The following is a 24686-nucleotide window of genomic DNA, read 5'->3' on the forward strand; positions in this document are numbered from 1 at the left end:
CATTTGGGAATCTCATTCTCATCCAGAAGAACCTCCTTACTGTTCTTCTAACCAATGTGTCCCCTATCACTATAGCCTTCCTCTTCTCCCCTCTTCCTTTCTGAGCCACAGAGCCAGACTGCTGTTGCTTTCCTCTGCCAGGGCTCGCCTCCCCTCAACAGTATTGAAAGCTCATGTTATTGAGGTGAATGGTCAAAGGGGTTCTCTTCACTGGCTTCCTATCCCCGATGGTCACCCAGTTAACTGTGTCCTGCATTTCAGGTGTAACTACCTCTCTATGTGCCCTATCTATCACTCCCTCAGCCTCCTGAATGATCTGGAGCTCATTCAGTTCCAGCTCCAACTCCTTAATGTGGAGTGTAAGAAGCTGAAGCTGGATGCATTAATAGACAATAGACAATAGGTGCAGAAGTAGACCATTCGGCCCCTCGAGTCTGCACCGCCATTCTGAGATCATGGCTGATCATTTACTATCAATACCCAGTCCCTGCCTTGTCCCCATATCCCTTGATTCCCCTATCCATCAGATATCTATCCAGCTCCTTCTTGAAAGCATCCAGAGAATTGGCCTCCACCGTCTTCCGAGGCAGTGCATTCCACACCTCCACAACTCTCTGGGAGAAGAAGCTCTTCCTCAACTCTGTTTTAAATAACTGACCTCTTATTCTCAATCCATGCCCTCTGGTACTGGACTCTCCCAACATCTGGAACATATTTCCTGCCTCAATCCTATCAAATCCTTTAATTATCTTAAACGTTTCAATCAGATCCCCTCTCAATCTCCTCAATTCCAGCGTGTACAAGCCCAATCTCTCCAATCTCTCTGCGTAAGACAGCCCTGCCATCCCAGGAATCAACCTAGTGAATCTACGCTGCACTTCCTCAATTGCCAGAATGTCCTCCCTTAAACCTGGAGATCAAAACTGTACACAATATTCCAGGTGTGGTCTCACCAGGGCCCTGTACAAATGCAAAAGAACATCCTTGCTCTTGTATTCAATTCCCCTTGTAACAAAGGCCAACATTCCATTTGCCCTCTTCACTGCCTGTTGCACTTGCTCATTCACCTTCATTGACTGGTGAACTAGGACTCCTAGGTCTCTTTGCATTTCTCCCTTACCTAACTCGACACCGTTCAAACAATACTCTGCCCTCTTGTTCCAGCTTCCAAAGTGGATAACTTCACATTTATTCACATTGAATGACATCTGCCAAGTATCTGCCCACTCACCCAGCCTATCCAAGTCTCCCTGTATTCTCCTAACGTCCTCTTCGCATGTCACACTGCCACCCAGTTTAGTATCGTCAGCAAACTTGCTGATATAGTTTTCAATGCCCTCATCTAAATCATTGACATAAATCGTAAAGAGCTGTGGTCCCAATACAGAGTCCTGTGGTACCCCACTAGTCACCTCCAGCCAGTCTGAGAAACACCCATTCACTGCTACCCTTTGCTTTCTAAGTGTAGTCATCAGAGACACTGGAGGTTTCCCTGCCTTCCCATATTCCACTATCCTACCTGGCACTATTCCACCTGCTGTTCTAACTGTGGGGGAAGAAAAAAAATCTCTACCTGCAGCTTTTTGCCTTCTCTCACTGAAGCCTCACTTCGAAGAGCTAAAGACTCAAAATCTCCACTCTCTGTCCACTCTGCTTGCCCCTACCTTATTTAATTTGTTCTGAAAGCTGACTGGCTGCTGCACAAAGCCTGAGTGAACTATTTGTTCTTATGCTTCCAATCTCCGAATAGGTGCTCAAAGTGCCAAGTTGCTGCAAGTCGTAGCCTTTTCTATTCAATTAGCAAACCTGAGTGAGCTACGTCTCCTCAGGTTTCCGATCTCTGAATGGCTGCTGCTCAAAGCCTGGAGGCTTAGGTTTTCCTACTTCATTCACTGTACTCACATGTCTGAGTATCTTGACAAATTAGCTTTGGCTCTCCTCGACAGCTGTACCCACGCAATGGCCCCAGTGATTAAGAAATTTAATGCCCCCTGTAGTATTGATGTGACTCTGACACCGCAGTATATTGAACAACCAAGTTTATTCACCGGACTTCCATATTCTATAACCCCTGTTCTGTCCTGATGTCATACACACTCTGACCTACAAATACTCACACAGTACATTACACCCCCCTCATACCATCGCTTCAACCATGCATTCATCTGATGATTCCCCCTATTACTTTACTGAATAGCACATCGCAATGGATATAATCTAGGATATAAAATGTTGTTTTATTTGTTACCTAGTTACACAAGTTCAAATTGCAGGACCTCATTCATTTCACCTCTGCCATTGTGATGCCAGCTTAACTGCGATTAATCCATTTACACTCTCAACAGATATGGTACTGTATATACAGTCAGTAGCCACTTCACTAGGTACAGGAGAGGAATGCGATGTGGTCTTCTGCTGCCATAGCCCATACATTTCCATATTCGACATGTTATGCGTTCAGAGACGTTCGTCTGCACACCACTGTTGTAACGTGTGGTTATCTGAGTTACTGTCACCTTCCTGTCAGCTTGAACCGATCTGGCCATTCTCCTCTGACATCTCTCATTAACAAGACATTTCACCCACAGTACTGCCACTCACTGGCTTTTTTTTGTTTTTACACCATTCTCTGTCCACTATAGAGATTGTTGTGCATGTAAATCCCAGGAGATCAGCAGTTTCTGAGATTCTCAAGACCCCAGCTGGCACCAACAATCATTTCATGGTCGAAATAACTTAGATCACGTTTCTTCCCCATTCTGAGGTTTGGCCTGAACAATAACTGAACCTCTTGTCCATGTCTGCATGCTTTCATGGATGAGTTGCTGCCACATGATTGGCTGACAAATATTTGCAGTAACAAGGTGTACAAGTCTACCTGATAAAGTGGTCACTGAGTGTATATATAGATATAGCTTTTCTTAAAGTAAACTCACCTGTTCTTCTTCCACATAAATGAGAGGAAACCCCATCTGTTTTGTCCATGTGCTCATTACAGCACTAATCGGCTTCCCACTGGCCTCTTCCAAACAGCTCCAAAGATCCTCTGTAAGGTTCAAGGAAAATTTATTATCAAAGTACATGTATGTATGTCACCATATACAACCCTGAGATTCACTGTCTTGCAGGCATATTCCATAAATGCATAGAATAATACGTAACAGAGTCAATGAAAAGAATGAAATGAAAAATAATGCCACTGAGGGTCCTTGATGTGTTTATTTCAAAACCTCAAAAAAAACCCAGATTAGATGAGATTTATTTGTCACACGTATATCGAAACATGGTTCCTTTAACCCACTACCTATTAAACGCTCCCAATAGCGTGTCTCAAATGGCCTCTGACAACCAAGTCCAGCTCCTGGCCTTCATGTGTGGCTTAGCTACTAAGCCTGGTGGAACCGCTTACAGAAGGGGCAAAGGCAGGTTACCTGCGCCAGTCGCTTTGGGCAGATGGAGCTCATCAGCCGTGGTTAGCAGCTCACCTAGGAGAAGGAAAACTCCGATCTTAAACAGTGAAAAGCATCGTTTGCTTCATCGTGGGCTTTTCCCCTTGCTGGTGAAGCAGGCTTGGCGCCCTCTTTGGGACTGGCCTCAATGCGCCACTTTGTAAGCTGGTTTGAGTGCGCTGGGAAGTGGGTCGCCACACCGAGGTACTTTTGAAACGTGCGGGACGGGACTGTGAATATGTGCCCCCTACAGCGTTCCTGCTTGGGGAAGGCAGGAACAGGAAGGCTTAAAAGCGAGGCCACGAAGTTTGAATAAACCTCTTTTGCAACTGCAGCTCACCGACTACATGTTGTTATTTTAGCTACAGTTGGTGACCCCGACGGCCCAAACGATATTTGGACCGGAGATGAATGACGCCACATCTGTTCATGCAGTTTTGTTAAAACTGCCAAGCTTCTGGATGCTGCGACCTCACCTATGGTTCCAGCAAGCAGAAGCCCAATTCCACATTGGCAGATAACCTCGGATGCCACACGTTACTACTACATGGTGAGCTCCCTCGACCAGGAGACAGTCGCCCAGGTTGAAGAGTTCATACAGTCGCCCCCAGAGGACGGCAAATACACAGAATTTGCTCATAAGGACTTTCGGACTCTCACGGCACGAGCGAGCTGCCCGCTTATTGCACCTGGATGGTTTGGGAGACAGACCGCCATCGGCTTTGATGAACGAGATGCTGTCCCTGGCCGGAGGACACAAGCCCTGCCTCATGTTTGAGCAGACGTTCCTGGAGCAGCTGCCTGAGGACATACGCCTGCTGCTGTCTGACACAGATTTCAGCGACCCCCGGAAGGAGGCGGCCTGGGGCAGATGTGCTGTGGAAAGCCAAGAAGGAGAGTGGGGCGTCCGTCGCACAGATCACCAGGCCCAGCTGCACAGCCCACTAACCCCAGAGACGGGTGAGGAGACCAACGAACAATGGTGCTTCTGCCACCAGCGGTGGGGCACAGAAGCCCGCTGCTGTAGCCCGCCCTGCAAGTTCTCGGGAAACGCCAGGGCCAGCCGTGGCTGATGGCTACGGCGGCTGGCCATCTGGATAGCCTCCTGTATGTCTGGGACAAGCAGTCGGGACGCCGCTTTTTGGTCGACACCGGAGCCGAGATCAGCGTCTTACCTCGGACGAGTTACGACACCCGCAAGAGAACCGCGAACGGCAGCACAGTAAGGACCTACGACACCCGTACGGTGCAGCTACAGTTCAGCTCTAGCCGGTTCACGTGGGACTTCACACTGGCCGCCGTAGCCCAACCGTTCCTGGGAGCGGATTTTTTGCGAGCTCACAGCCTACTGGTCAATCTGCCAAGGAAGAGACTGGTCTACGCCGAGACCTTTCAAACGTTCTCCCTGGGTGAAGCTCAGTTGCTGGCCCCACACCTAGACTCCATCACGCTGTCCGACAACGACTTCACCATTTTCCTACCCTCTTATTATAAACACAGTAGGCAAAATGAAATCGGCTTACTTAACAATGCATCTAACTGCCTTTGTTTTGATGCATCCAAATTGGTGATAAGTTCGTTTGTTATGGTCTCTCCATGACTGTGATTTTGACCTACCTTTCTTTTTCTTTCTCTTTTTTTTTTTTTACAGAAGTGGTTTACCATTGCTTTCATCTGGGGCAGTGTGTCTTTACAAGACAGGTGACCCCCAGCCATTGTCAATACTCTTCAGAGATTGTCTGCCTGGTGTCAGTGGTCGCAAAGCCAGTACTTGGGACTTAGGACTTGTGATATGCACCAGCTACTCATATGACCATCCACCACCTGGTAAGCAGGGGCTACACTTTGCCCAAGGGTGACCTGCAGGCTAGTGGAAGGAAGGAGCACCTCACACCTCCTTTGGTAGTGCGCATCTCCACCCAGCCACCCAGGTGCTTTTTATTTTGTTCAAATCATATCCAAATTGAAAATAATATGAAAGCTTTTATACAGAATACAAAAGAATGGGACAGTAAGGTAGTGCGGCTGTTAGCACAGTGCTTTAGTAGAGACGCATCTCCACCCCGGTGATGGGTAGATGTGCATATAATGATGTTGAGAAATGCAGCACTTCCGAGTGGTCATGTTTTCCTGTTATATTTGCAAGGCAATGGACTAAAGTTGGATTTAATTTCAGTCATATCAGGGATTGCTAAGACAACATCTGGAGAACTGTGTACAGTAGTGGTTGCCTTTTTTTTAAAAAAAAGGTTGTTAATGAGATTTAAGCAGTCCAGAGCAGGTGTACTAAACCAATACCAAAATTTGGTCAGTTAAGAAATTTTAAAAAGTGGCTAGAACTGTACCTGCTGCAGTTCAGATGGCCTGATTGAATCAAAACCCTGGAGAGTGTTGACAAGGTGGATGGGCAGAGCATGTGCCCCTTTTAAAAAAAGAGTTGGTGTTTAAAAGCAAGAGCGTACCAATATGAGTGACAGAACTGGGGGATCAACACATAAAACGCTGGAGGAACTCAGCAGGTCAGGTAGCATCAATGGAAATGAATAAATACTCTTCACTGGGACTGGAAAGGAACGGGGAAGATGCCAGAATAAGGTGGTTGGAGGGAGGGGAAGAGGTACAAGCTAACAGGTGCCTTTTTTTGTTAAATGTCTCTTTGGCACTTCCTTCCTCAAACTCTGGTACAAACAAAATTCATTTTTTTGTTTTGAAAGGGAGAGGTTAAGTAGATCTTGATAAAGAAAAACAGACTGGTTATCAGAAGTAGATTTGAATGCAGAGTTGAAGTTACAGTGAGATCAACCACTTATTGAATAGCAGCAGAGATAGAGACCACGTGTGTGCTTGCATGAGGAAATACAAAACTGAAAGGGGGTATGGGATCAGAGTTTTATGGAGAATAAGTTTTCAAGTCTCTAAACATGTTAGGCAAATTAAAGTTGTTATACATAAAAACAATAGGGCTCAAGGCATTTTCACGACAATACTATAAGCAAAGTTATGCCAAGCTTTTACAAAGCACTAACAAAACTCGGCACTAAACCCTTTGTCCACTGAATAGCAGAAAACTTGTTCCATTGTTTGCACTGAGACACAGACCATGTAAAACATACATTCAGTGGCCACGATTAGATACCTCCTGCACCTAATAAAGTGGCCACTGAATGTATGCTACTGGCTTTTTGCTGTTGTAGCTCATCCACTTCAAGGTTTGTCGTGTTGTGCATTTAAAGATGCTCTTCTGCACACCACTGTTGTAATGTGTGGTTATTTGAGTTACTGTCACCTTCCTGTCAGCTTGAACCAGTCTGACCATTCTCCTCTGACATCTCTCATTAACAAGATGCTTTCGCCCACAGAACTGCTGTTCACTGAATTATTTTTTGGTTCCTCCACCATTTTCTGTAAACTCTAGAGACTTTTGTGTGAGAAAATCCCAGGAGATCAGCAGTTTCTGAGATACTCAAACCACTCTCTAGCACCAATAATTATTCCACGGTCAAAGTACCTTTGATCACATTTCTTCCCCATTCTGATGTTTAGTCTGACCAACAAATGAACCTCTTGACCATGTCTGCATGCTTTTATGCACTGAGTTGATCCCACATGAATGACTAATTAGAAATTTGCATTAATGTGCCCAGGTGTAGTTAATAAACTGCCCACTCTGTACATCTCTGAAGAATTAAAATATCAAAACTGTGCAAAATCCTCATATCCCGTCAGATAAGCAAATCAACATCAGCAGTTTCCAAGACTCTGATTACACTGGCAACAGATATTCTGCCCCAAGTTCCAGCATTGTAAAGAGATGACTTGCCAATGATCACTCAATATGGAGCACTGACATTTGTCACGAGCACACAAAAGTCATCAGGAATGGCAGGAATGCATCACTTTCCACCTGTTAAGTACCTCCTGACCCAGCAGTGGTAAACAGGTCCCATACAGATCTCATTAACCACATTAGAATTCAAAGAACTGAAGAAAAACAAGGTACCCTTGACCCCAAGGGAATGCCCAAGAAAAAAAGAATGAAAAATCCAGCAAGTAATTCACTTTCCAATATTGGCTTCTCAAAAAGGACAGGTTGCACTTGAATCCCAGGTCGACCAATATCCTGGCGGGGAGGTTTGCTGAGGCTACTGGGGAGTTTAAACTAGAATTGCTGGAGGGTGGGAACCAAACTGCAGAGAAGGAGGAAGAGGCGGTTAGCTCACAAGTAGAGAAAGCTTGGAGACTGTGTGAGAGGGAGGATAGACAAGTGTTAGAAAAGGGACACGCTCAGACCGATGGTTTGAGATGTGTCTACTTTAATGCAAGGAGTATTATGAACAAAGCAGATGAACTTAGAGCGTGGACCAGTACTTGGAGCTATGATGTTGTGGTCATTACAGAGACTTCGATGGCTCAAGGGCAGGAATGGTCACTTCAAGTGCCAGGCTTTAGATGTTTCAGAAAGGACAGGGAGGGAGGCAAAAGAGGAGGGGACGTGGCACTGTTGATCAGAGATAGTGTCACAGCCGCAGAAAAGGAGAAAGTCATGGAGGGATTGTCTACGGAGTCTCTGTGGGTGGAAGTTAGGAACAGGAAGGGGTCAATAATTCTACTGGGTGTTTTTTTTTATATAGACCACCCAATAGTAACAGGGACATTGAGGAGCAGATAGGGAGACAGGTGTAATAATAACAGGGTTGCCTTGGTGGGAAATTTTAATTTAATTTAATATCAATTGGCATCTCCCTAGAGCGAGGGGTTTAGATGGGGTGGAGTATATTAGGTGTGTTCAGGAAGGTTTCTTGACACAATATGTAGATAAACCTACAAGAGGAGAGGTATTGGGAAATGAAGCTCGTCAGGTGTCAGGTCTCTCAGTGGGAGAACATTTTGGAGATAGTGATCATAATTCTACCTCCTTTTCCATAGCATTGGAGAGGATAGGTACAGACAAGTTAGGAAAGTGTTTAATTGGAGTAAAGGGAAATATGCGGCTATCAGGCAGGAACTTGGAAATATAAATTGGGTCAGATGTTCTCAGAGAAATGTACGGAAGAAATGTGGCAAGTGTTCAGGGGATACTTGCGTGGAGTTCTGCACAGGTATGCTCCAATGAGACAGGGAAAGGATAGGGTACATGCACCGTGTACAAGGTCTGTTGAAAATCTAGTCAAGAAGAAAAGAAAAGCTTACGAAAGGTTAAAAACACTAGGTAAAGATAGAGATTGAGAAGGTTATAAGGCTAGCAGGAAGGAGCTTAAAAATGAAATTAGGAGAGTCAGAAAGGGCCATGAGAAGGCCTTGGCAGACAGGATTAAGGAAAAGCCCAAGGCATTCTACAAATATGTGAAGAGCAAGAGGATAAGACGTGAGAGAATAGGACCAATCAAGTGCGACAGTGGAAAAGTATGTATGGAACTGGAGGAAATAGCAGAGGTACTTAATGAACACTTTACTACAGTATTCGCTACAGAAAAGGATCTTGACAATTGTAGAGAGAACTTACAGCTGACTGAAAAGCTTGAACATGTAGATATTAAAAAAGAGGATGTGCTGGAGCTTTTGAAAAGCATCAAGTTGGATAAGTCACCGGGCCCAGACGAGATGTACCCTACGGTACTGTGGGAGGTGAGGGAGGAGATTGCTGAGTCTCTGGCGATGATCTTTGCATGAATGGGGATGGGAGAGGTTCCAGAGAATTGGAGGGTTGTGGATGTTGTTTCCTTATTCAAGAAAGGGAGTAGAGATAACCCAGGAAATTATAGACCACTGAGTCTTATTTCAGCGGTCCCTGGAGGCAGGATTTATGAACATTTGGAGAGGCATAATATGATTAGGAATAGTCAGCACGGCTTTGTCAAAGACAGGTTGTGCCTCACTAGCCTGATGGAATTTTTTTTTTGAGGATGTGACTAAACACATTGATGAAGGAAGAGCAGTAGATGTAGTGTATATGGATTTCAGCAAGGCATTTGAGAAGGTACCCTATGCAAGGCTTATTGAGAAAGTAAGGAGATATGGGATCCAAGGGGACATTGCTTTGTGAATCCAGAACTGGCTTGCCCACAGAAGGCAAAGAGTGGTTGCAGATGGGTCATATTCTGTTTGGAGGTCAGTAATCTGTGGTGTGCCTCAGGGGTCTGTTCTGGAAGTCCTACTATTCATGATTTTTATAAATGACCTGGATGAGGAAGTGGAGGGATGGGTTAGTAAATTTGCTGATGACACAAAGGTTGGGGGTATTGTGGATAGTGCGGAGGGCTGTCAGAGGTTACAGCTGGACTTTGATAGGATGCAAAACTGGGCTGAGAAGTGGCAGATGGAGTTCAACCCAGATAAGTGTGAGGTGGTTCGTTTTAGTAGGTCAAATATGATGGCAGAATATAGTATTAATGGTAAGACTCTTGGCAGCGCAGAGGATAAGAGGGATCTTGTGGTCCAAGTCCATAGGATACTCAAAGCTGCTTCACAGGTTGACTCTGTGGTTAATGCGGCAGACAGTGCATCGACCTTCATCAATCGTGGGATTGAGTTGAGGAGCCAAGAGGTAATGTTGCACCTATATAGGACCCTGGTCAGACCCCTCTTGGAGTACGGTGCTTAGTTCTGGTCGCCTCATTACAGGAAGGATGCGGATGTGCAGAGATTTACAAGGATGTTGCCTGGATTGGGGAGCATGCCTTATGAGAATAGGTTGAGTGAACTCGGCCTTTTCTCCTTGGAGCGACGGAGGATGAGAGGTGACCTGATGGGGTATATAAGATGATGAGAGGCATTGATCGTACGGATAGTCAGAGGCTTTTTTCCCCAAAGGCTGAAATGGCTGACACAAGAGGGCACAGTTTTAACATGCTTGGAAGTAGGGACAGAAGAGATGTCAGGGGTAAGCTTTTTTTTAAAAAAAATGCAGAGACTGGTGAGAACATGGAATAGTACATGTGAGTACATGGAATAGTACATGTAAGTACAGTGGTGGAGGAGGATACGATAGGGTCTTTTAAGAGACTCTTGGATAGGTACATGGAGCTTAGAAAAATAGAGGGCTATGGGTAACTCAAGGTAATTTCTAAGGTAAGGACATGTTCAGCACAGCTTTGTGTGCCAAATGGGCTGTTTTTGTACTGTAGGTGGAAGGTGACAGAATTTTAATGAGTAATAGAGTAATTAATATCAACCACAAAGCTAATTATGCAAGTACATACACTTCACCACTACACCGTTAAATCTGTCTTTTTTAATTTTGTCACTTTTGTGTTTAGTAATACAAGTCTTCACATTTCCATTGAACCTAGATTTTGAAATAGATTTTAACTGGACCAACAATTGTTACCGTCTCAAATCAGATTTGGAAATAAAATACATTTAGTATTTTACAATGATTTTTATGTATTTGCATCTTCCAAACAAAGACCATGTAACCTAAAAATAAAAGTCATTTGGGGAGGCGACACTTCACCTGTGAGTCGGCTGGTGTGGTATACTGTGTCTGGTGCTCCCAGTGTGGCCTTTTATATATTGGTGAGACCCGACGCAGACTGGGAGACCATTTTGCTGAACACCAACGCTCTGTCCACCGGAGAAAACAGGATCTCCCAGTGGCCACACATTTTAATTCCACGTTCCATTCCCATTCTGATATGTCTATCCATGGCCTCCTCTACTGTCAAGATGAGGCCACACTCAGGTTGGAGGAACAACACCTTATATACCGTCTGGGTAGCCTCCAACCTGATGGCATGAACATTGACTTATTGACTCCACTGATTCCGTTAATGCCTCTCCTCCCTTTCTTACCCCAACCCTGATATACTTAGTTTTTTATCCCATCCTCTTTTTTTCCCTCTCTCTCTCTGCCCATCATTCTGCCTGTTCTCCATCTCCCTCTGGTGCTCCCCTCGTCCTTTCTTTCTCCCTAGGCCTCCCGTCCCATGATCCTTTTCCTTCTCCAGCTCTGTATCCCCTCTGCCAATCACCTTTCCGGCTCTCAGCTTCACCCACTCCGGTCTTCTCCTATCATTTCGCATTTCCCCCTCCTACCTTCAAATCTCTTACTATCTTTCCTTTCAGTTAGTCCTGACGAAGGGTCTCGGCCCAAAACATCGACAGTGCTTCTTCCTATAGACACTGCCCGGCCTGCTGCGTTCCACCAGCATTTTGTGTGTGTTGCATAAAAGTCATTTGGCTCCTTGCCCTCATGAAGCACTGCGATGTCAGTTATGCTGTTATGTTCTTAAGATTTCGGACCAGAATGAGGCCATATGGCCTATCGAATCTGCTCCATCATTTCATCATGGTTGATCCATTTTCCTCTCAGCACTAATCTCCTACCTTCTCCCTGTATCCTTACATCTATCAACCTCTACCTTAAATATATCCAAATACATGGCCTGCACGGCTGTCTGTGGAAATGAATTCCACAGATCCACCACCCTCTGGCTAAAGAAATTCCTCCTCATCTCCATTCTAAATGGACGTCCCTCTATTCTGAGGTTGTGTCCTCTGGTCTTAGACTCCCCAACCATAGGAAACATCCTCCTCTCCATGTCCACTCTATCAAGGCATTTCACCTTTTGATAGGTTTCAATGAGGTCCTCCCTCATTCTTCTAAATTCCAGTGAGTACAGGCCATCAAATGCCTCTCATACGATAAGCCTTTCAATCATAGGATCATTTTCATGAACCTTCTTTGGACCTTCTCCAATGCCAGCCCATCTTTTCATAGATAAGGGTCCTAAAACTATCTACAATATTCCATGTGAGGCCTCACCACAACCTTATAAAGCCTCAACTTTCCATCCTTGCTTTTATATTCCCATTCTCTTGAAATGAATGCTAACATCACATTTGTCTTCTTCACTATCGACTCAACCTGCAAATTCAGGGAACATTCAGGGAAGTACCATTGCACCTCAGATCTTTGCATTTTCTCTCCATTTAGAAAATAGTCTACCCTTTTATTTCTTCGACCAAACTGCATGACCATACACTTCCTGACACTGTATTCTAGTCACTTAGATTTCAGAGCGGTTCCATTTCATTGCAGCCCAGCAATTTCACACCCCACCAGGAAATAACTAGGTGTCATATAACACTAAGAAAATACAACTGGTCAGATATACTTTCACTTCAGAAACAAAATGCCTCATGCAATTTAACAAGCTGCAAAATTTAGGCCAACAGTTACATAAAACCACAAAACGAGTAGGCAATTTGACTCCTTGTCTCTGTGCTGTGTCATTGAAAGATCTAATTTGTCCACTTCTCAGTTCTGTTAATGCCACATTGTAAAAAATGTATCCAACTCTCTTTTGGAAAAAAGTACTTTTGAATTGTCTTCTATCATCCATCTAGATGGAGACGGTCCAGAAACTGGTCTTGTGTCACCTCCAATCTTCTTACCAGTCATCAAAAATCATACATTTGAAGACCAAACCTAACTCCCCAATATTTTGATGCAATTCATCTAACCAATGTTTGTATTACAGCTACTTGGTTAATTATGTCTAGATACAGAAGATTAACCAAATCAGCTGCTTTGGAACTGATAGAGGTTAAAACGCGTATCAGGAGGAAAACTGTCACCATGAGCTCATCAACTTTATCACCTTTGCTGGCTTCTTCCACCCTCCCTTTAAATTCACCTGGACTACACCTGACACTTTTCTTTTTTGGACTGTTTCCATCTCAGCAAACAAATTAAGCGCAGATGGAGCAGCCTCCAACCTGATGGCGTGAATATTGATTTCTTCTTCCGGTGAAAATATTTTTCTTTCCCCCTCCCCTCTTCTTCTATCCCTGACTCTGGCCTCCTACCTCTTCTCACCCGAGTATCACCGCTGCCTAAGTCCTCTCCTCCTTCCCTTTCTCCCATCTTCCTCTCTCCTCTTCCATCAGATTTCTTCCTCTCCAGCCCTTTACCTTTCCCACCCATCACCTATCACCTTCGAGCTATCCTCCTTCCCTCCCCCCCCCCACCTTTTTCATTCTGGCATCTCCCCCCTTCCTTTTCAGACCTGAAGAAGGGCCACAGCTCGAAACATGATTAAAATTAAGCACGGATATCTATTTCAAACCCATGGACTCCCACAGGTGCATCGAATGCATCTGCCATACTACCTCCTTTAAGGATGCTACCATTTCTCCCTCAGTTTCTTCGTCTCAGCCTGAGATGAAGACATTCTGCTCTGGGATTGCTGAAACATTGCCCTGCTAAAGGCAATAGATTCTCTGGTAGCATAGCTGTTATCACAACACTTTACAGTACCAGCGACCCGGGTTCAATTCCTACCCATCTGTAAGGAGTTTGCACGTTCTCCCCTTGACTACACAGGTTTCCCTCCGGGTGCTCTAGTTTCCTCCCACTGTTCAAAGATGTACTGGCTGGTAGGCTAATTGGTCTTTGTAAACTGTCCCATGATCAGGCTAAATCGGGACAGTGAGGCCGGTTGGGCCTATTCCATGCTGTATCATAATAAAATAAATAAAATCTGCTCTGACACACCTCCCATCTTTCATTGATCCTTACCTTTCATCCCGTACCCTCTGCATCCAGCGCATCATCCTTTGCCATTTCCACAAGGGTCATTGGGATCACACACCAGGCATATTTTCCCCTCCCTATCACCACCCCACCCCCTCCTTCAACTCTCTCCGTGACTCCCTGGTCCATTCAATTCCTTCTCACCATCCCCTGGACCTTTCCACTTCCGTTCTTCTCTCATCACCATTCAGGGACCTTCCAGATGGAGCATAGATTCATCTCTGTTGCATTCAGTACTCATGTGCTCTTTTCTACATTGGTGAGACCAAGTGCAGACAAGCAACTGTTTTGCAGAGCACCTGTGCTCTGTCCTCAAAGGCAAGCTTCGGCTTCTGGGGTGCATGTCATTTCAAGCAACCCATCTCTCTAACGCAAAGGTGAGGGGCAAACACAAAGTGAAAGAACAACACCTCATATTCTGCCTGGGCAGCCTACAGTCAATGGCATGAAAATGAATTTTCCCAACCCACACGTGTGCCTTGCCCACTTGCATTAGTTCAGTCCGCTTCTCTTTTACTTTTGTTTACCATTTCCAACCCTCCGCCATTGTTAACAAGACTTCTTGCCTTCACTTAACTGGCTTCATCCATCTGGGTTACCTCTCACTTAGTTGCCCTTTCCTTTCCCCTCTGTCCATCACCACCTCCTCATATCACCCACCAGCCTCTGTCTCAACACTCGCCCTCCATCAGCTGGCTCCATCTGCCCATCACATCTCCCTCATCTGGTTCCACCCATCACCCATTAGCTTTTGCCTTACTCCTCCCTCTCACTTTTACATAGTTACTCATTTTTACACTACACTGATGCAGGGATTCAACCTGGCTCCATTTGCCATCATCTCTCCCTCATCTGGTTCCCCCCCACCCCCATCTTCTACTGGCCTCCTTCTTGCTCCTCCTTCTCACTTTATACAATGGCCTTCTTCTTTCGACACTGATGTCGGGTCTCAACCTGAAACTTTGACCACCCCACTGCCTCCACAGATGCTGCTTGACCCATCCAGTTCTTCCAGCCATTTATATTTTCTATAGGAGCAGACAGCTCCCTACTTTTCATCCAGAAATCTATTCCACAAAGAATTCCTCCACGGAGCTTCAAATTGAATACTGCTTACCTGTTGCTGCGTTTTTATTTTGAAACTTTGTCAAGTACAAGTGCATTCCTTTTCTGAAATCCTGTAAAGAGGCATATTTTTACATACAATTAGTTAAGCAATAAAGGCAGTAAGTTCAGATAACATCCTACCCCAAAATCAGTAACATTGAAATATTATGACATGACCCCTTTTAAAATTAGTTTATTCTGCTAATATGTACAAGGTATAAAGCAATTAAAAGCAAACTGCAGTCTTGCTTGCCTCTTCCATGGACCATATCATTACTTTTGTATGTGTAGTAACAAAAACGGTCAAAAGAAAATGAGTCACATCTGACACTTGCTGTAACCCAGGGGTTCCCAACCTTTTTCATGCCAAGGACCCCGACCATAAACTGAGGGGTCCGTGGCCCCTAGGTTGGGAACCCTTGCTGTAACCTATCAATTACTTTGCATACATTCTTGGAATAAAATGATAGCATTAGACAAAAATAATGAAGAAGCTACACAGAAGATTGCAGCGGTTGGGCTAAATGGTCTGAAATCTGAAGAATATTTTGTTTTGATAATGGAAGAGAAAAGAAGTCTGATCAGTACATCTACAGTTAGCATCAGAACTCCGAAACAGCAAAATACTATATGTAAATTTGCTTCACTGGAATTTGTAAGACACTGTTTCATGCCAATCTCCGCCTTGCTGATTTCTGAAGGGAAGTGGGAGAAAAACCCCCATCCCCAAAATGTCTACAACAATCTGATCATTCTGAGGTTTGGTGATGAAACACGCGTTTCTGCACTCAACCTCAGTGACCGTGGCTACTGCCTATTGTGCTTCGATTAGCCTGGAAATACTGCTTGTGGTTTTAATGTACAAACATTTGAAACATTTCTTGTCTTATTTTGAAATGAGTTGTTACTCATTTCAATCCCGATCGATTATTTCTTCCTCTTGAAAGCAAATGACCAAGAACTGTTAAAGAATTATGTCAAATATTTGCATTTTTATATCTTAGGCAGTTATTTCTAGGCTAATGGAAAAAAAACGCTGGCAGGATAAAACTTAGCCTGCTATCCTAATTAGAAAGCATGCCACTTTTATGGCAATAGTATACTTAAAAAAAGAACTGAAAAAATATTTAATTGTGTAGCTCTTAAATGTTATGGTTCAAAATGAATTTTTTCATTTAAAATTCTGTAAACAACAGCTAAGGAAAATGGAAAGAATTGTAACTTGACCTTGAAGGGTTTATTTTTTTCCTCAGCCCTCTGCCATGACTTGCAGATATACTCAGAGTTGTTATGAACTCCTGCACAAGGCCTGATGCAACTGGGCCCACCTACGTGAAGTAGGACATGAAGATCTTATTATGAAACTTTCAGTTTTAAGTACCTCATCATATATCTTGATGCCCACATGCCTGGACTACGTAAACATGTGATAAGGACAAGGGGATGATCTGTGCTTTATCTTTAATACAATTTCGCATTGCAACAATAGACTTCAGAGTAGTTTTGGTAACTTTGCTAGATCTAAACAACACAATTAATGATCCTGAAACATTTTTTTCCCCTAAAGTATTCTGCAGAAATGCAGACGATTGCAAATTCATTCTATTTTCTTCTGCTGCCCCACCTGGTTCCTTCCCCAGCTCTAGAACCAGTTGCAAAATGCTTCATAACTTGGCTTCTCAGATTGTGGACAAAGGAGGTCTGTGGCTGAGCATGACCCTGGTCCTGTAGTCATAGTTTATGTAAAGTCACATCATCAATCGAGCGACGCATGCAAACACTATACTAGAAGAAATGCATTTTCATTTGTTCTTTGTTCCACAAATTCAATAAAGCATTAATGTTTTAAAATTGTTTATAAATGTCTTTTTAAATATTAGCTCAATTGGTAGGAATAGGTTGCTTTGCCAATTATATATTTTTAAATATACTTCTGGTAATTCAATTTCAATTAACAAAGCTGCAGTTTAAGCATCATCATGGATTAATTAATCACATCCATGGCTGCCATGTAAAAAGTAATTTAAGATCTCAGAAAAGCAATATTAGGTTTAAATATTATAGAGGAGGGACTTTAGGGTTCTCAATTCAATGAACCATTCAAATATATTAATTTCATCTCTTTCATGATACCCAAGCACTTTTTCATTTACAGCCTGTGATCACCTCCTAGTTCCCCTTAGTCACGTCTCCTTTGTCCCTCAACATCCCCCCCACCAAAAAAAGACACTTTTTAAAATAGAGTACAAAACCTGTTTAGATGCAGCAGCTTGACAGCTGAGTTTTCAGTTCTTACACCTACAATCAAATCAGTATGACAAAGAAACACACACAAAATGTTGGAATTAAACATCTAGGTGGGCTGCTAAAAGACAGATTAATGCTGTGGGGATAAGCCCTTAATCAGAATTCAGTCCTGATGAACCCTGGCTTTTTTTTTCCTCTCTACAATGATTGATTGCCCCATCCTGTGGCTCCAGAATTTTCATTTGACCTTTTGCATAGTAAGAATGAGAAAGAAAATGTACATTTATTTTTTATCTTTCATGACCAACTGTGAAGCACTTTGGAACGTCCTAATGAGTGACTTTTGAAGCCTTGGAGGACACATGGTAGCCACATGTGTGCAGCAAGCACCCACCAACAATGAGATAAGAAACTCAGATAATTTATTTTAGATCTATCAAGTCTGCTCTGCCATTCTATCATGCCTAATTTATTATCCCTCTCAATTGCATTCTCTTGCTTCTCCCTGAAACTGCTGACACCCTTCCTAATCAAGAACCTATCAACATCCACTTTAAATATACCCAATGACTTGGCCTCCACAGCCGTCTGTGGCAATGAATACCACCCTCTTGCTAAAGAAATTGCTCCTCATACTTGTTCTAAAGCAGGGGATCCCAACCTTTTGTTTTAATAAATATAATTGACTCCTACTATTAACTGTGGACCCTAGGTTGGGAACCCCGATCTAAAGGGATGTCCTTTTATTCTGAGACTGTGCTCTCTGGTCCTAGATTCCCCACTATAGGGAATATTTCAGGTACTGCATGAGACGCCAATATTGGCCATGATATCAGGAAAAATACTCCTGCTTTTATTCATTCATGACTGTGGGTGCTTTTTTTTAAATAACTGGGACAGACACTCAAAACATGGCTGGTGTGACACTGTAGCTATGACCATCTGTAGTGCATCAGGTTAACACTCGACAGTCTCATTTCTGCAACGTGACTTGAGCCCACAATAATATAACTTGGGCATGAATCACAAAATGCTGGAGGAACTCAGCAGGCCAGGCAGCATCTATGGGAAAAAAGACTTTTCCATAGATGCTGTCTGGCCTGCTGTGTTCCTCCAGAATTCTGTGTGTGTTGCTTGGATTTCCTCATTTGTCACTTGGGCAAGAGTGCTACTCAGACACATTTATAATTGTAATGTGGAGTTGGGGAGGGAGAAATACACGAAAATACGAAGAGATAAGTGTACCCTTCTCACCCCCGCCCCCGGCCAGATTATGGGGCTATACCACATATTGATAGGCTTGTTATAGAAGTTAATGATCCAAAATCAGTTCAGAATTGTCAGCTTTCAAATACAGACATCTAAACAGGTTGCATTTTTGAATTTTCATACATTGCAAATCTGACTAAACATGAAATCATGAATCACTACTGCACAAATAGCTCAATTAAGCTAAAAGAATCTTACCACATCACCAATGTAATTGTGTAGCATTCGAATCACTGATGCTCCTTTGCTATAAGAAATTGCATCAAATATTTCATCCACTTCTGCTGGATGTCCTACTGCAACCTTTAAAAGAAATATATTTCACTTTTAATTAAATTTTGTTTAAAAGGCAAAAAGAAGTTGGATAGTGCCTGTCCTTCTTAAACAAAGGAAGGATGTGGGACATTCTCCAGTCCTCTGGGAGTTGGCTATGACTGAGGAGCAAACAAAGATTTGTCAAGGACTCACTGATCTCCTCACTTATGCCCCTCAATAACTTGGGATGGATCCCATTAGATCCTGAGGATTTATCCACCTTAAATGTTCTTCGACAGACCCAATGCCACTCTCTGACATCAACAAATGCTTCTCTGATCTCACCATCTTCCAAATCCTTCTACTTGATGAATATCAATGCAAAATATTTATTTAGTATCCTTCTTTATCCTTGAGTGGTCCAACACTCTTCCTAGCTATCTTTTTGTTTTCAAATGTATGTATAAAGCACCTTGGGATTTTCCTTAATTCTACTCACCAAGGACATTTCACAGACACTTTAGCATTCCTGATTCTTTGGTTAATTTGTTTTCTGGCTTCATATTCATCAAGGCCTTCAGTTAGCTCCTGAAACCTGCCACAAATGGGAATAGCCAGAAACCTGCAGAATCATAATGTGCTGGTACCACTTCTCTTCATTTTAGTAAAAATGTGGATGATTTGATGCATGGCAAAAATTTAAAATCTGCAGATGACATTAAGTTTGTAGGTGCAGGTAAAAGCAAGGGTGGTAATAGACTCAAGATGATTTCTATAGGTTGTCAAAATGGGCAAATAAGAGGCAGATGGAACTTAATGCAGAGCATGTAGTAGTTGTTAAGGGCAATATAGTCAGTTGTAAATTACGGAAACAGAAGTGATCAAGTGGACGTACACAAATCTTTGAAAATGTTAGAATGCATCATCACCTATGGCTGTCAGCAATGGATATGGTATTTTGAAGTTCACAAATTGAGGCACAGAATACAAAAGCAAACGTAGGATATGGAACAGTACAGCACAGTGCAGGCTCTTCAGCCCTCAATGTGTCGACCTTTTAACATACTCCAAGGTCAATCTTGCCCTTTCTTCCTGCAAAGCCCTCCATTTTCCTTTCATCCATGTGCCTATCTACAAGTCTCTTAAATGTTCTTAATGCATCTGCCTCTACCACCACCCCTGGCATTGAGTACCATGCAACAACCACTCTGTAAAAAGAAAAAAAAAACACTATCTGACATTCCCCCTATACATTGCTCCAATCACCTTAAAATTATGCCCTGTATTATGCACTGCTGCCCTGTGGGGAAAAAAAAGGTGCTGGCTGTCCACTATCAATGCCTCTTAACTTGTACACCTCTATCAAATCACCTCTCATCCTCTTTGCTCCAAATAGAAATACCCTAGCTCAGTCAACCTTTCCACACAAGGCATACTCTCTTATCTAGGCCGCATCTTGGTAAAATCTCCTCCACACTCTCTGAAGCTTCAATATCCTTTCTATTACGTGACCAGAACACAATATTCCAAGTGTGGTCTAACCAGGGTTTTATAGATCTGCAACATTACCTCGCAGCTCTTGAACTCAATCTCCTGACTAACAAATGCCAACACACCATACACCTTCTTAACTATCCTTCCAACTTTAGGAATCTATGGACCCCCTCTGTTCCTTCACAGTGCTAAGAATCCTCCACGCCTGCATACCTCTATCAAGTCACTTTTCATCCTCCTCCACTCCAAAGAAAAAGCCCTAGCTCGCTCAGCCTATCCTTATAGGACATGCTCTCTAATCCAGGCAGCATCCTGGTGAATCTTCTCTGCACCATCTAAAGCTTCCACATCCTTCCTATAATGAGACTACTAGAACTTAACACAATACTCCAAGTGAGGTCTAGCCAAAGTTTTATAAAGCAGCAACATTACCCTATGATTAATGAAGGCCAACATCTCATATGCCTTCTTAAACACCGTGTTAACTTGTGTAGCAACTTCGAGAGAATCAACAGACATGGACCTCAAGACAACTCGTTCCTCCACAACACTGCTAAGAATGCTACTATTAACCTTATACTCTGCCTTTAAGTTCAATCTTCCAAAGTGTATCACTTCACTTTCCATCACATCAATGTCCCTTTGTAACCTATAACAATCTTCTACACTACCTACAATACCATCAACCTTCATGTCATCTGTAGTTAGTACTCTGCAATGAAGTCAGATTATGTACAATCTTTATAAAATACTGGCCGTGATACAACTGAAGTTTTGCTAATCACAAAAGATTCAGCAGATGCTGGAAATCTAGAACAGCCCACACAAAATGCTGGGGGATCTCAGCAAGTCAGGCAACATCTATGGAGAGGAATAAACCATCGATGTTTCGGCCTGAGACCTTTCATAATTTATTTATTTATTGAGGTATAGTGTAGAGTAGGCCTGTCCGGCCCTTATAACCAAACAGCAACCCCTGATTTAACCTTAGCCTAATGACAGCTACATTTACAATGACCAATTAGCCTACCACATGCACACCTTTAGTCTTTGGGAGGAAAATGGAGTGCCTGGAGGAAAGCCACGTGGTCACGGGGAGAATTGTCACTGGTACGCAAAGCATTGTGCAAACCATGTTGCTACCATGCCACTTGAGTGTAGCAGAGATCACAGAGGGGTCTTGGCCTGAAACATCAGCATTCATTCAACTTTTACAGTTGCATTCCAAATTCTTTGGTATTTATGTTTTGTAAACTACACAATTTCACCAGAAATGTTGCAGCAACAATTCTTTTAAGACTATGCTTTTACTGAGTAGCTCATGGAGGGTATAGGGGGCTCTGGATAGAGGTAGTATCCTTGATGTCTGGCATGCTGCTACCTACCAGACAGGGTGGACAGTCATCACTGGTCTTCATCCATCTCCTAAATCTCTCACATGTTGACTCCAAATGCCATACCCTGGTAAACTGCTTCAGCTGGCGGGCTAAACCATGTGAGGGGGTGGTGTTAACACGATACCACTGGGCGAATGACTTTCACGATGAAGTCACTGGCCAGTGCGGAAAGGTTCTCAGATGAACTATAACAGCCGTGTGTTCACGACCAAGACGAGCCACCTAGTTGGAGGAAATCAGCTGTGGTCAAACCTGGAGAGGGATGGGCTCCTCCAGGTTTCAGATGCCCAAGACACGCTGCATGATGAGCACACCTAAAAGCTTGCCACGACGGCACCCCGACTACTCCACCAGGAGTTAAGGGTGCAAGAAGCAGCAGCAGCAGCTTATAGAGGTAACTGACGTATTTTGTTAAAGTACAGATTACATTAACTGCATTATTTGTCGATGCAATATGGTCTTACATGAAACAAAATCAGGGTAAATTGACTTGAGTAAAGTTAGTGTGCTTTGTTGATTCAGTCCTGCACCATGACTTGCTTGAGGAGTGCCAATAGGATCTCTACATATCTGCATGAATGCAAAGAAAAAATATGCAATTTCTTAAAAACCTTTCCATTTGTTGAAGCAATATCCCAGAAATGGTGGTGACCAGGTGAACATCCCCCAAGCTCATCATTTAATCTCTGTATGCTGATGCATTCAAAATTCAAAGTAAATTTATTATCAAGGTACATATATGCTGGTTCCTTAAGGTTGTTTTAACCAGGGGTGGTAATGGGCATAAGCTCCCACAACCTATTAAATAGCATGCATCTCAAAGCACTTTCAAGAAGGAGCTAGATAGATATCTGATGGATAGGGGAATCAAGGGATATGGGGACAAGGCAAGGACTGGGTATTGATAGTGAATGATCAGCCATGATCTCAGAATGGCGGTGCAGACTCAAGGGGCCGAATGGTCTACTTCTGCACCTATTGTCTATTGTCTAAAAACCAAGTTAAGCTCCTGGAGCAAACACGAGGAAATCTGCAGATGCTGGAAATTCAAACAACACACACAAAATGCTAGTGGAACACAGCAGGCCAGGCAGCATCTATAAGGAGAAGCACTGTCGACTTCGTACTGACAAAGGGTCTCGGCCCGAAACATCGACAGCGCTTCTCCCTATAGATGCTGTCTAGCCTGCTGTATTCCACCAGCATTTTGTATGTGTTGTTTAAGCTCCTGGACTTAGCTACTAAAACTGGCGGAACAGTTCCTACTGACATGAGGTGGGTTACTGGCCCCTTAGAACTAGTCTCTTCGGGCAGATGGGGCTCATTAGTCATGGTTAGCAGCTCATCCAGGAGAAGGAAAATTCTGATCTCAAATCTCCACAGTGTTGCGACTATACCCACTCACAGGGAAGGCTTTGGGAGTAAACTCAGAGGGAAAAAATCTGGAGCTGGAGTCCCCAAGGCAGTCCTACGTTGAGTTCAATGCTGACAGGCAACTGCTGCGACACTGCTGGTACCAAGTTATCGATCTTTGCCACTCCTTTAGATTCATCAGCTGTGTAGAGAAAGTGAGCGTGCTGCACGGGCAACAGCTTGTTCTCTGCATTGTACTGCCCTGGCTTACATATCTAGACAGCTAAGAAGCAATATCCATGGTTGACTCTGATCTATGGAGGCCTCAGAGAGAGACATATATGTTACCATATACTACCTTGAGGTTCAATTTTTTGCAGGCAGTTACAGGAAAAAAAATTGAACTTACAAAAAACTATACATAAAAACGACTAACAACCAATATGCAAAAGACAAATCACACAATTAAAAAAACTGAGAACGTGAGTTGTAAAGAGTCCCTGAAAGTGAGTCTGTAGGTTGTATTATCAGCTCAGAGTTCAACCCCACCGACAGGGATGATGTGACTGGCAAAGTTTAATGATAGCTTCAGTCTAGTGCTGACTCATTAGCGATCACCCATTTCCAAAGATTCAGATGGTGCTTTGGCAGAATATTGAAACCCATTATAAACTGGCTGCTTTTGCCTTTAAATTCCCTGGTCTTCAGGCTGTGAGGCAGCTAATTATTATTTCAGCAAAGGTACTAATTTTGCTGTCATGAGTGATTGGTGCAGAAAAATGTAATCATGCCAGGAAAACAATCTCTCAAATTCAACTCCTTGTCACAAGGATTCATGTCAAAATTAAACTAATTACATTGACATTACACAGCAGGAAGCATTATCAGACTACACACAAAATTCTGGAGGAACTCAGATCAGTCAGCATCTATGGAAGGGAATAAAGAATAGACATTCCAGGCTGAGACCCTTCATCAGGACTCATCTGTGGAAAGGAACAATGAGTTGACGTTTCGGGCTGAGATCTCTCATCAGGACTGATTCAAGGGTTGCAGCCCAAAACCTCAACTCTTTATTCTTTTCCACAGATGCGGCCTGACCTGCTGAGTTCCTCCAGCATCTGCAGAATCTCTTGTGTTTATGAGCATTATTGGATGGCTTCTTTAGTGGAAGACTCCTTTGCATAATTTTTGAAAGTTTGCCTTGAAGTGTAGCTGAAAAAAAATAGCTGATCATATTTATCTCACTGAATATGAGGTGCACATTTTCAGGACATCAAAACATTACAATTCCTGGCCCAAGGACATTGTACCAGGTTCTTACATTCAACTGCTATGAATGGACTTTTACAGGACAGGAAGGTGCTAACTAAGTAAGGTTATATAAGCTAGGGTGCCCAAGCCCTTTGCACAGTACTGTATTTATCAACACGGAGCGGAGTACAGGTCTGTAAATCAGTGAGAATGGCAAGGGGTGGAGTGCCACTGAACCTGTGAGGGACAGGTGACAGAGGAGTGCCGGGGGGTCGGGGGTGCAGACACACCCAGCCCTGAGACACCGGGCAAGGACATTTGATT

At 43.3% G+C, this 24686-nt stretch overlaps 1 protein-coding gene across 2 annotated transcripts in view; it reads right to left on the reverse strand.

The window, feature by feature from the left end:
* LOC132385586 (puromycin-sensitive aminopeptidase-like) overlaps window positions 1-24686 on the reverse strand; it is a 257048-nt gene that overhangs the window by 118437 nt on the left and 113925 nt on the right. For both annotated transcript variants that reach the window (XR_009509200.1, XM_059957751.1), the window contains exons 11-13: window positions 18808-18912; window positions 15104-15164; window positions 2937-3046 (exon numbers count right to left, since the gene is read on the reverse strand). Coding sequence is in view for 1 of the 2 variants with exons in the window: in XM_059957751.1 (XP_059813734.1) it covers window positions 2937-3046; window positions 15104-15164; window positions 18808-18912 (276 nt within the window). In the remaining variant the exon portion in view is untranslated. The remainder of the gene's footprint in view (window positions 1-2936; window positions 3047-15103; window positions 15165-18807; window positions 18913-24686) is intronic.

Source organism: Hypanus sabinus, assembly GCF_030144855.1.
Source record: "Hypanus sabinus isolate sHypSab1 chromosome X1 unlocalized genomic scaffold, sHypSab1.hap1 SUPER_X1_unloc_11, whole genome shotgun sequence".
Taxonomy (NCBI): domain Eukaryota; kingdom Metazoa; phylum Chordata; class Chondrichthyes; order Myliobatiformes; family Dasyatidae; genus Hypanus; species Hypanus sabinus.